Genomic DNA, 13141 nt, shown 5'->3' with positions numbered 1-13141 from the left:
TCAACCAAAAGTTTTCTTTATCACCATATTAATTTAAGATATTGGTTCCTACAGGGAGATCATATTTCTCCAGGTATAATTCCGTTGGCGATAAAGGATGTTTTTAGCATCATTCAAGATGTAAGTCAGCTTAAATTACATGTTCACTAAAATTTTGATCCACGCTTCTCTTCAAGCATGACTCTAAGGCACATGCCTTTCTTCACTTTTATTCAAGCTTGATAGCAATTCTTGTTTAAAATTCTAGAATGCCTTTATGAAAGCGTGACTTACTCTTACTTGTTCAAACAGAAAGTGTGACTAATCTTAAAAATTGTCTTGCAGACTCCTGGATGCGAGTTCTTACTTCGCGTATCATATCTTGAAATCTATAATGAGGTTAGTATCGTGCACATTAGCCATATACTTATAAATATGATGAAAGTGGCACTGAACTAGAAAGATTAAAGATTAATTGTACTGAAAGAGTATCCTTTGTTACAGAGGCTGTATCCATCTTTAGAGTGTTGGTGAAATTTATGATTCCCTTCTTCCTGTAACATAAAAGACAGCTGATATACACTGTGAAATGATTTCTGAAGTAGATTTATCATCTCTCTGTATGCTTTTATCTGCGGCATACTTGTTTAATTTCTCGTATCAAATATTAACTTGAGTTGGTGTGCATGCTCGTCATGGTTATGATGCCAGGTTATCAATGACTTGCTGGATCCAACTGGCCAGAATCTGCGTGTCAGGGAAGATAACCAGGTATTGGTTGCTAATAGTACTAGTTGTTGTTGTTCAGGGAAATTGCAGGATTATTGAGCAATAGTTTTTCCTTTGTTTAAAAAAAGGACCTGTTCCAGGAGTTATTTTTGGTAGTTTGATCTCTTTCCTTTGATGTTTGTATTTGAAGATGAGAATGATTCAGGAAGAGAAAATAGCAAAGTACTCCTACAGATGATCGTTTCCGAGAAATCATAGAAAATTATCAAGAAACTTGTCTCCCAGCACGTCATATATGTTTGAGATTTATATATGATATCAATTCAATATGACTACCCTCTTTATTTCTCCGAAGTAATAAATAAGAAGTAGAAGCTAGCATATTAAGTTTGAAGTGCTTAAAAGGTTGAGATCATTGATTTCCTCACATGTTATTTCAAATTCTACAAGTCCTATGTCTGATAGCCTCGGACCAAACCCTGATGTTTCTGGTGAAGTTCTTCTATCTATATTAGAGATATTAATGTTGCTTTCCAAAGTCCTGACTTTATATGTTGCTCTGTAGTGCTTGATTCTTTGTACATGCAATGTATGTGCAGGGTACTTATGTTGAAGGTATAAAGGAAGAAGTTGTTTTGTCACCTGGGCATGCACTTTCTTTCATTGCTGCAGGGGAAGGTAATTGGTGTAAGCTATTCAGGTCTGTCTTTGTTGATAGCCATGGTTCTTGTTACCTATATTAATATTGATTACCATTTGCCTATTCCAGAGCATCGACACGTTGGTTCAAACAATTTCAACTTGTTTAGTAGCCGTAGTCACACAATATTTACCTTGGTGAGTATAGTATGATGGTTCATTGTTATGTATTGTTTATTGCAACCAGAAACTTCTATGTCATGCACTTAATTTTTAAAGGAATGCAAGCTGCTGTGTGTAATTATAGATAACTTTCCATAAGATGGGAGAATTTGACCTACTGGTCTATTGGGTCACTCTTTCTAGTAAACTTGGGTTTCTTTCAATTTTTGTTGAAAAGATAGACTGGATAATAGCTGATATCCAGAGCAAATGATACCTAAATTGTTAACCATACAACAATAACATACTCAGTGTAGTCCCACAAGAGGGTCTGGGGTGGGTAGAGTGTATGCAGACCTTACCCCTACCTCGTGGAGGTAGAGAGACTGTTTCCGAGCCTAAATTGCTAACCATATATATATATGTAAATTGCCATTTCGCAGCGTTGAATGATAGACCTATAAAACTTTTAGTGCTTCAATAGAATGCTCCATTTTATTTTTCTTGTTGTTTTTTAAGTGTCAACTTTGTGTGATAACTTTTATTCCATTGGGATGGAAAATGCCTTCTTTTGTTTAGAATTGGAGATGGAATTGTGGAAGGTTGAGATTTTGGTTATCAAAAAACAACGGAAGTTTGAACTAGACAATGTCTTATTGCGACTTCATTGATTTTGCAGGGTGACTAATCTGTCAACCCACATAATTTTGTTCCTCTGCATAATCTCAAAATATGTTTGTTTTCCAAGTTTCATGATAATAAAAGAATCTGCCAATTCTTAGAAAGTTGCATGAGAAACTCTTGTTGAAGACCTTCAAAATCATCCCCAAAATATATAATTTTCTTATTTGTCTTATTTATTCATTGTTTAACATTATATAAACTTGAATATCTGTAAAGAACTAATGAGAATAACTTTCCTATAACATCAAATCCCGGAACAGTGTTGGGAAGAAACTTCTGCTGAAATGGGATTATGGGATTCAACTGTGTGTTGCAGGTTCATTTATCCAATTAGCACTATTAGAATATTGGATGAAAAACTGTTGGAGCAGTAACTAGTTTCTTTTTTGTTCCGTGAATGCTACGTTGGATAAACTGTCAATTATGCCTTATTGAAAACTGTCAATTATGTTTGGTCCATTCCTTGTGACATTGCTTTCTTGAAAGCAGTGATGTGGTTATTATCTTGATTGCTGATATTTAGTCTTCAATCTGTAACTGCTTTTTTTTTATTTAAAAAAAAAAAAGCTTCAATCTGTAACTGCTACTGAATTTGGACCAAATAGCTAAATACTTTGGTTTTATCTTCCTTCTAGTGTAGACATTTTAATTGTTATATTTGCTACTTTTGGTAATCATCTCTCATTGTCTACATTATTACACATTGTGCAGATGATTGAAAGTAGTGCTCATGGAGACGAATATGATGGAGTGGTCTTCTCGCAGCTTGTATGGCTACTGGCTTTGTGTGTTCTGTATTAAACAACAGTGCATCATAGCATCTAATGTTTTTGCTTTTCCCATTAGAACTTGATTGATTTAGCTGGATCTGAGAGTTCTAAAACTGAAACAACGGGATTGCGGAGAAAGGAAGGATCATATATCAACAAAAGTCTTCTGACTCTTGGAACTGTAAGTACTAAACCATCAGTGGTTAATGGTCTCTATGTAGTTTTGTTATAACTGTTGCATATTACCCTCTGTTGTGATATCTCAATTATCTGAAAAATAGAAGGAAAAAAAGAGAGAAAAGACTAAAGGTTTTCATCACAAAAAATAAAAATAAAAAGAAGAGAGAAGACTCTATTGAATTGGTTGTAGACAATAAGAGGGCTCCACATGGAGGAGTTGAGGCTGTGAGAAATAAGGCAAATTGAGACTAAATGAAACGAGGAAATTACCTAAATATCTAGATTCCTAATTGTGACGGAACTAGAAAGAATATTCTATTCGACTAACCTAAACACATGAAATGAATCTAATGTTCTAACAATAACTAAATCATTTCTCTTGTCTTTCAACAAATTATTTATGCTCATGATCTACAATCTCAAAAAATAATAATTTATGCTCATGATCTATCATTATTTTGCATTGGGGCTAGCTGACGAGTAGAGTAGATTTTTATACGTTTATTCAGTTTCAGTTTGACACCTTGATTCTGCAATCATGCATAGGTCATTGGAAAATTGAGTGAAGGGAAGTCATCTCATGTTCCTTATCGGGATTCTAAACTTACTCGGCTGCTCCAGACTTCACTGAGTGGGCATGGACATGTGTCTGTGAGTATGATGAAGATATACAATACATTTCCATTTCATTGACCTTTCTTATCTTTATTCAGCTGTAATGCTTTATTTGATATGCATCTTTTACTTCTAAATTCGTTTCATCTGTTCTCACCTGATACCCCTGTTGCTTGATAAGACCTAAGGAGATTACAGATAGGTCTAATTCACCTCTTTTTCATGTCTTCTGTAGCTCATATGTACTGTTACTCCTGCATCAAGCAATATGGAGGAAACACACAATACACTGAAGTTTGCAAGCAGGGCTAAACGTGTGGAGATTTATGCATCACGCAACAAGGTTTGCTCTGTTTGTTATTTAAATGTTGTGGAATTGGAGTTGTGAAGGATGAAGCTTGATATCTCTCTCTTTCAGATTATTGATGAGAAATCCCTGATTAAGAAATATCAAAGGGAAATATCATGTCTCAAAGAAGAGCTTGATCAACTAAGAAGTGGGATGCTTATTGGTGTTAATCCTGTAGAACTTATGACTTTGAAACAGCAGGTAACTTTTCAAGCTACATATGTGAAGTCTGTCTACCGCTAAAGATCTGAAATGTGTGCTCAACTAACTATATGCTTAAAGACATCTCTGCTTTATAAGCATTTGGGGATTAGAATTTTGGCTGTAATTGGGTTCTGGGGCTTATAACTTATTCATGGTCCTTTGCAGTTAGAAGAAGGGCAAGTGAAAATGCAATCAAGATTGGAAGAGGAGGAGGAAGCCAAGGCAGCTTTAATGAGCCGGATACAGAGGCTAACTAAACTGATCCTTGTTTCTTCAAAGAATTCAATCCCTGGGTATTTGGGTGATGTTGCTGGGCATCAGAGGAGCCATTCTCCTCCTGAAGATGATGTAAGCTGCTCTTCCTTTCATCATGACTTCTGTTTCTTTATGCTGTTCTTTGCCACTCAAGTACATTGGTAGATGGTCTCTGAATCCTATCCTCGATTAAATCTTGAAGATGCATCATACTTTCTGATTTTCACAAGACTTTTGGCCGATAGCTTGGTTAGGTACTACATATAGTTTCACTTAGCATGCACTAATTTTCTTCTTTCATCTGTTTTACCAGTTTAATGCTGTCCCTCTATTTCAGGGAAGTAAAAGTACTCTTTCTCATTTTTATTCTTTTTATTCTTTTCTCAAATTCAAAGTATTTAAGGAATAGCTATATTACACATTATTCTTTTCTTGCAGATTATATGATATGTTATCTAGGATAAAATATCTTTTTCTGTGTATTGATCTTCTATCCTTATTCCCCCTACTCTTCCATCAGAAGATGGATAGTTCTATGCTTATAGATGGCGAGAATCAGAAAGACCCTTCAGCAGATACTTCTGATCCCAAACACAGAAGATCTTCTAGCAAGTGGAATGATGATATATCTCAGGTTGGGAATGCAATCACTGAATCAGCTCAGGTGGGTGAATATATCATTGTTTTCTTCCTGTGGTTTAAAACTTCCCATAGGTCTTTACCTCTCTAAATTTCACATTCTTAAAACCTTTAAGTGGAGAAGACTACCACAGTGATTCTTAATATTGCTAATCTTAATGCTCTGGTGGATTTGAAAGATTTGTCATAAACATATGATGTTAGTTTGTCACTTAAGCTTTATGTTGTGAAGTTTACTGCGAGTGCTTTCTGAGGTCTTGTCTTTCTGCAGAATTTGATGTGTCTGCATTTATATTCCTCGTGAATTAAGAAGTTAGAATGCCGAAATACTCAGCAAGCTCATAGTTAATTAATTCCAATAGCTATACTACATTTACTTCCAAGTCCAGTATTGCACATGCAGATTTGAGTTTCCTGTACCTCTGATGTTTGAATGGGGCTTAGATAGTAAAGCTTTCAGTGAATTCTGTAGTGTGTTTAGATAGTAAAGCTTCTAGGAAAAGGTGCAACATTATTGCCCTTTACTCGTTTATCAGGTTTTGATTTTTGTTTTCTTTTCTTAATTTGATTGTCTTTTTATTTGATTATAGGAAGGAATTTCAATGTCAGATCAGATGGACCTCCTAGTTGAACAAGTCAAGATGCTTGCTGGAGAGATTGCCTTCAGCACCAGTACTTTGAAACGCCTGGTTGAGCAGTCTGTTAATGACCCCGAGAGTTCGCAAACACAAGTAACTCTTTTGTCTTTCTGGACTCAAATGTTTATAACAATTTGCTGGTCTAGTTGTAATGAGACTGATAATTTTATGAGTGCTTTTCCTGCTCGGACTAAACGATTTGTCGAGTCACTTATAGAAATTAGAATGTGATATCACTAGGTTCTGCATTCTGCATCTCTTGTAAGGTCTTCAATGTTCTGATGTTTAGAAAAACTTTAATGAATTTGTCAATGATGCTTTTCAGAAAGTCATGTGTATATATTAGTGTTTCAGCTGTGGAACATAGTCAAATCTAGAAGCGTCACTAGTAACAATGGGGTCTCTTTGATCTTTAAAGTTCTTAGGATCCTACAAGTTCAAATCCCTATAGAGACAAAAACACTAGGTGATTTCTTTCCATCTGTCGTCGCCTTGGTGGGTTGCTGGTGCAAGGTGAAAGGTATCACGTGGAACTAGTCGGTGCATGCAAGCTGGCCCAGACACCACGGTTGTAAAAAAAAAAAGTTCCTAGGATCTTGAATGCTTGACGACCCACCACAAGATGTAGCAATTTGTTCATTCTGACTATTTTGCTTCTTCCTTGTGCAATTACAGCTGTCTGAAGCACATGGAGACAATATTTTCATTCAATCCTTTCAGTAGATGTATTTTTTTGTATCTGGAGTCTGGACTTATTGTAGTTCTGAATTCTTATGACAGATTCAAAATTTAGAGTGTGAAATTCAAGAAAAGAGAAAGCAAATGAGGATGTTGGAACAACATATTGTTGAAAGTGGTAAAGCATCTGTTGCAAATGCATCCTTCGTCGAAATGCAGCAGGTGATGTCATGTTAACCTTTTCTACTGTCATGGACATATCTCCACCTCTTACGTGGTCTGTACTTTGTCTCATATTACTATCTTTGACAGACTTTGATGAAATTGATGACACAATGTAGTGAGCAGAGTTTTGAGCTTGAGGTTGGTTACCCTATAAAAGCTCAGTCAAGTACACTTAAACAAAAAAAATCTAAGAAGTCTCATTCTTGTTACAAGCTTGTAACCATCTATTTTTTTGGATTAAGTTGTTTACAATTTGATCTTGTGATGCAGATCAAATCTGCAGATAATCGGATTCTCCAGGAACAGCTGCTGAACAAGGTCAAACAAGGCATTATATCTTGTTGCAAATGGAATAACCTAGTTGCTAAATATTATTGACCTTTCCCTATTCATTTTATAATGAGTAGCTTATTGTAGTTCCTAGGCATAATTTGGCTGTTATGTTGTTTTCAGTGCTTAGAGAACAAGGAACTACAAGAAAAGATTTGTCGTCTTGAACAGCACTTAGCTGCATTCAAGGCAGAACAAGCGTATCCCTCATCAGAAAGATGTGTATCTGATGAATATATTGATGAGCTTAGAAGGAAAATTCAGTCCCAGGTGATTTTAAGAACCTTCTGTCCACTGACATATTGGTCTGCATCTTGAGTTCTTGAGGTGGATAGTAACTTTTGATGGTAGTTATTGATCTGATGAACAGAGGATCTTTTATCTTCTACAAAAGAATAATAATTGGTTATGGCTTTCCTTGGGGTGGGGGTTTCTCAGGAGCAAGTATAGCCTGATTACCTCTGAGGTTTAAATACATGGTGCAGAGTGCATCATGCCTTGGTTTTAAATAAAACATAAGAGGAATTCAAGGACTATATGAAGGTTTAAGAAATGTTCTTTTATACAAGTTCGACTAAAACAGAAGAAAGAAGAAACCTGTGTTATCCAAGTTGATGGATTTTAGTATTGAAAAGAACCTGTTGTAATATGTTTCAGAATAATAAGTACTCCCTCTGTTTCAAAAAGAGTGGTTTGGTTTGACTTGGCACGGAGTTTAAGAAAGCAAAGAAGATTTTTGAATCTTGTGGTCCTAAATTAAAGTTATGTCAAATGTACAAAATTGCCCTTTAATCTTGTGGCCTTAAACATGCTATGTGGAAAGCTGAAATTAAAATGTTACCAAAAAAGGAAAGAGGTCATTCTTTTCGAAACAGACTAAAAAGGAAATGAGGTCATTCTTTTTGAAACGCAGGGAGTAGTTTAAAATTTCTCCAACTAAGGAATTTAAATGATTTGATTAATGGATTTGATGAGTGGGCCTATTCTCTCCCTTCTCTTTATCCTAAGTTAATGTATCAAGCTTTACCTTTCTCACTTTGACATTGTTAGCTGTTCTGAGACTCAAGTTTTTGCTTCAAAACAATCCAATGCATGTCGCCTAAACACATTATTTTTGTTGTGATTGACTTTCTGTAGTTTTTGTTTTCCTGATGAAGTTGGCATTTAAGGTTTATTTTTGAGAATGAATTGGTATTTTAAGTTCTTATGTTTTCAGTATTTAATGAAAATAAAAGTTGCCATGAATCTGTGTTAACCTTTTGACTTCTATGGCTTCGATTATCCCCAATTATCAGGCTAAATCTCGAGACCCTTTGCTTAATGACCTTCATGATTGTACAGGAACATTAATGTGGTTGTACATGCTTTATTTGAATTCATATCATGGTTCTAATATGTTTTGCAATTTGAGCAGGATGTTGAGAATGACAAGCTAAAGCTGGAACATATTCAGCTTGCGGAGGAGAACAGTGGGCTGCATGTGCAAAACCAGAAATTGTCAGAGGAAGCTTCATACGCAAAAGAATTAGCATCTGCTGCTGCTGTTGAACTGAAAAATTTAGCTGCTGAAGTCACAAAGCTCTCATTACAGAATGCGAAACTGGAGAAAGAATTGTTGGCTGCTCGAGAGATGTCGAGTTCTAGGAGTTCCAATGCACAAGCTGGTAACGTTAGTAGCAGAAAGCATGGTGAAAACATAAGACCAGGGCGTAGAGGCCGGGTTTCTGGCCGAGTAAGTGAAGTTTCAGGAGTGATTCATGATGACTTCGACACGTGGGACCTAGATCCTGAAGATCTAAAGAGGGAGTTGTTAGCAAGAAAACAACGTGAAGCAGTTCTTGAGGCTGCGTTGGCTGACAAGGAGATTGTGGAAGATGAGTGCAGGAAAAAAGTAGAGGAGGGAAAGAAAAGGGAGGCTTCTTTGGAAAATGATTTGGCAAATATGTGGGTGCTTGTTGCTCAACTAAAGAAAGAGAATAGTGCTAGGCAAGATTTGAAACTGGCAGCTGACTGGCAATTAGGCGGAGAAGGCAATATGATGAATCCAGAAATTAATGTTGGTGACAACAAGGACCTCATCCCTGATGTTAGCCAAGACGGGGTTCATACAAATGCAGCTGCTGAGATTCTGAAGGAAGAACCTCTGGTTGCCCGCTTGAAGGTAATTAAGCTTGTCCTTTTCTGATCGGTTATCTGCACCGTTGTCTGGCATGTAGTGTTTGACATATCCTTCTCATTCATCTGAACTTTCTGATGTTGTTTATCTTTTATGTAAACATTTGTAAAATGTTACATAAAATCGAAAGTGGGAGAGAATTTTAGCTGTAAGCTACATTCTTCACTTTCTGGTGTGGAACTTTCTTCTGTAAACCGGGGTTATGGTTTATTTATACTTGTTTATTCTAATGGTAGTTGTGGAAGAAGATCAAAGTGGTAATTTGAAAGTATTTTGGGGAAAATAATGCTGGAGAGTTAACAAAAGCTGAATAATCAAATAAATTTAATTTTGACAGATAAAGTTGTATAGAGTGCTACTTTCTGTAAATATAACAAATGTATTTTACATTATGAAAGTATGTTTTATGTAAATAGGATGAAGAGTCGGGGATAGGGATGTCAATGGGGCAGGGCAGGGAGGGGCCAGGTCAAGCTTTGACCTGCTAAAATTTTAACCTGCCTGCCCCCCTCCCCTATTAACTGTTAGTCCTATTCTTTTCAATGCTTTAATCTTTCTAACAAAAGAACTGTTTAATTTTTAAAGCATAAAGGATTGGGTATTTACAAATACTGTTGGCTTTTCTTATTATTAAACATAAAGGATGAGTATTGTGTTTTAATCTTTTATTAATTTTTCCAATATTATCTTTTATTATTGAATCAGTGGAAGTTGATCTAGAATACAATATCTGCTAAATTAAATTATTTGTCGTGTTTCTCTTTTGCACGCTCCTTAAGAAAACATTAATTAGGAGCTTTTGTGTGTGACTATTTTACCCTCATTTATATCTTAAAATATAATCTCTCTTCATTAAAAATATTTACTCTATTGAGGTGTTCGTAATCTTCATGAATAATTACTACTAAGTACACAACAAATAATTTTGTCTTGAACTTCTAAAATGACAAATAATTTGAGACAATTATTTTTATACATCATGACACATAATTTGAAACGGAGGGAGTATTGGACAAGAATCAGAAGATTCCCATTATAGTATAGTGAAACTACCGACCTTGCACTGATCACACAACAGCATTCTAATATTGAATTAAAACACATCACATGAAGAACAACTAACTAATACTCTCACATTCCTTTTTAACATTATGTGATATGATCGATATAACAGTTTTCCTGATTGCGTCTGCAGTCCTTTTTTTAAAATTTATATCTAATATATATGTCATTCTATACATGCACATTAAATATTATGTATTTATCACTAATATCTTTGTTTTCATACAATTATTTTATGGTTTTCCAATTTATATTTGTATGTTGAGTGAACCAAAGTGCCCCTTCTGGTTACCTTGGTATAAAGGAAAATAATTTGTTCATCTCTTCCTGTCTGCATTTTCCTTGGTATAAAGGAAAATAATTTGTTCATCTCTTCCTGTCTGCATTTTCCTTGGTATAAAGGAAAATAATTTGTTCATCTCTTCCTGTCTGCATTTTCCTTGGTATAAAGGAAAATAATTTGTTCATCTCTTCCTGTCTGCATTTTCCTTGGTATAAAGGAAAATAATTTGTTCATCTCTTCCTGTCTGCATTTTCCTTGGTATAAAGGAAAATAATTTGTTCATCTCTTCCTGTCTGCATTTTTTTCTTTGTATTTAAGGAAAATAATTTGTTCATCTTCTTCCTGTCTGCATTTTTTCTTTGTATTTTAAGGGGGGTTAAATTGATTGATAGATTCCACTAAAATAAATAAGTATTGACAAAGTTCGTCACCCCCTTAAAACCCATAGAATTCACCATCTCTTTGGTGAACTTGTATGATTGGTAGTATTTAGTAAGCTACCAACAAAGGTTAGATAGTCAGATGAAAGAATGGGCCAAATGCCCAAAACAACCTGCCCCCCTGCCCTGCCTCATTTGAAGTTCTTACAATAGATGTTTTTTCCTGCCCCTCCCCACCCTGTCCCGCCCCATTTGCCATCCCTAGACTCAGGGATCACATCTTACTGTTTCGGTTTACTAGAAGGTGGTGCTCACTATTGTTATTTCTGTGTCATAATGACTCCAAATATGGGAGTTTTCCGTGATGTTTTACATTTGCACCTCCAGGCCCGGATGCAAGAAATGAAGGAGAAAGAACACAGGCACTTGGGCAATGGTGATGCAAATTCACATATATGTAAAGTGTGTTTTGAGTCACCTACTGCTGCAATGCTTCTTCCTTGCCGACATTTTTGTTGTAAGATGCTATTTTAATTCTTTGCTTCCATTATTTGTGCTCTCATGTTATATAGGCTGTTCTGACGCGGTCTTAATATTGCAGTGTGCAAGTCTTGTTCCCTGGCTTGCATTGAGTGTCCAATCTGTCGGACAAAAATTGTAGATAGGATTTTTGCTTTTACTTGACTTTGCACTTCAATTGCATGGAATGATGGTGCACAAAAAGGTTTGACTTTACACTTTACTCCCTATGGTGCACATACATTCTGAAAAATATTTCTTACTCTCTGTCTTCTCTTTACTGCAGGAGTTCATTTATTCTTGTCAACTTGCCATTTTCTATTATATTCTTTTATTAGTTCAACTGTATGTAAATTTCCGGCTACCCTATTCAAATGCTATATCATTTTTACAATGTACTTAACCAAGGACCATCAAACAAGAAGACGCAAAGCAACAGAGGAAGTGATGCAAATTAGTAAATCTGAAGTTCTCAAGGAGTTGCTATATGATCCATCTCCTTGACCTTTAAATGTAGTGTATAGAACAGATGTGTAATACAAAATGTCATGTTAATGTTGTATTTTTTTTGCATATGTTTTTAACCGTCTATATCAGTTGTCTGTAGTAAAAGTTGCTAGATGATGTATAAGTTGTAATTGTAAATGATTAGCTGAGATGTCATGCAGTTTGATATTTGTTAGAGGTGGTTAGTAGTGACACAAATATCCCCAAGTTTTTAACTGCAGGTACTTTCTTTCTCTTCATATTAAAGCATGAACATGTGTTTTAGTGGTGGATGATGTAATGATACTCTTGGTCTTTTTGGGGCTTTTTTCCTGCTTGTTTTTCCTATTTTGACCCTTTTCATAGTTTCGATATATCATTTGTGGCTTGTGAGGATGGTGATTTACTCAAAATTACACCTTAAGATAATGTAATAGTAATTATATGCAAATACAGTAAACTCAAAAAAGGTAACAGTTGAATCCTACAGAGAATAGGGAGAGACTACAAATTTAACGAATATTTGATGAATAGTCTAATTTATATTCTGTGAAAGTGGAAAGGATTTTGTTTTTATTTAAAGACTAAAGTTGCATTAGTACTTGAGTTTAAATTATATGATAAAGGCACTAAGGCTGTGTCCCACGATAGAATGTCCTTTTCTTGATGTTCATGCAATTACAAATATTGAGTCTTTGGATATGCACTTAGTTTCTACACCATTATGCAATCTTTTTCGAGAGTTTTGAACAATTTATCTCAATATGATTTCTATAAATTTGTATGAGTTATTTGGACAAAAATGACATATTATGTCATATAAATTCAACTGATTGTTAAGAGAATTTGCTAAGTAAGAGGTTGATGCCTTGAGTTCATACATATTGTTTACACCAAATTTTATAATGAGGTAATACATAATTACCCCATTAAAGTAAGATGCATTTTTGAAAAAGACACTCAAACTTTGCGAGGGTCCTAATACACCACTTAACTAGATTAATGTGAAATTATTGAACCATTTTTTGATATTTTATAGAGAGAGTGTATATCACTCGCCTGCAGAGCGTGGAAATCAAAAAAAGTACGATTAAACTTTTCTTTTTGCAATTTTTTTCATTAACTATATAAATAATCTTTATTTTACTGTTAATTTTTT

The 13141-nt window shown here is 35.1% G+C and overlaps 1 protein-coding gene across 3 annotated transcripts in view; it reads left to right on the top strand.

Moving 5' to 3' along the window:
- Nucleotides 1–12275, top strand: part of LOC102579121 (kinesin-related protein 11-like) — a 15186-nt gene extending 2911 nt beyond the window's left edge. For 2 of the 3 annotated variants that reach the window (XM_006352018.2, XM_015310769.1), the window contains exons 5-25: nucleotides 55–120; nucleotides 325–378; nucleotides 691–750; nucleotides 1308–1386; nucleotides 1478–1545; nucleotides 2905–2961; nucleotides 3040–3144; nucleotides 3690–3794; nucleotides 3994–4101; nucleotides 4177–4308; nucleotides 4477–4659; nucleotides 5087–5230; nucleotides 5796–5936; nucleotides 6624–6743; nucleotides 6834–6884; nucleotides 7017–7064; nucleotides 7200–7346; nucleotides 8491–9237; nucleotides 11365–11494; nucleotides 11579–11701; nucleotides 11783–12275. In XM_006352018.2, coding sequence (XP_006352080.1) covers nucleotides 55–120; nucleotides 325–378; nucleotides 691–750; nucleotides 1308–1386; nucleotides 1478–1545; nucleotides 2905–2961; nucleotides 3040–3144; nucleotides 3690–3794; nucleotides 3994–4101; nucleotides 4177–4308; nucleotides 4477–4659; nucleotides 5087–5230; nucleotides 5796–5936; nucleotides 6624–6743; nucleotides 6834–6884; nucleotides 7017–7064; nucleotides 7200–7346; nucleotides 8491–9237; nucleotides 11365–11494; nucleotides 11579–11661 — 2628 coding nt within the window. In that variant the 3' untranslated portion in view covers nucleotides 11662–11701; nucleotides 11783–12275. The remainder of the gene's footprint in view (nucleotides 1–54; nucleotides 121–324; nucleotides 379–690; nucleotides 751–1307; nucleotides 1387–1477; nucleotides 1546–2904; nucleotides 2962–3039; nucleotides 3145–3689; nucleotides 3795–3993; nucleotides 4102–4176; nucleotides 4309–4476; nucleotides 4660–5086; nucleotides 5231–5795; nucleotides 5937–6623; nucleotides 6744–6833; nucleotides 6885–7016; nucleotides 7065–7199; nucleotides 7347–8490; nucleotides 9238–11364; nucleotides 11495–11578; nucleotides 11702–11782) is intronic. The other variant, XM_015310768.1, reaches the window with a different exon arrangement.
- The last annotated feature ends 866 nt before the right edge of the window (nucleotides 12276–13141 follow it).

Source organism: Solanum tuberosum, unplaced genomic scaffold (genome assembly GCF_000226075.1).
Source record: "Solanum tuberosum cultivar DM 1-3 516 R44 unplaced genomic scaffold, SolTub_3.0 scf00137, whole genome shotgun sequence".
Classification (NCBI taxonomy): Eukaryota; Viridiplantae; Streptophyta; class Magnoliopsida; order Solanales; family Solanaceae; genus Solanum; species Solanum tuberosum.
The sequence above is the reverse complement of the archived record's forward strand: the minus strand, read 5'-3'. Positions and strand labels throughout refer to the sequence as shown.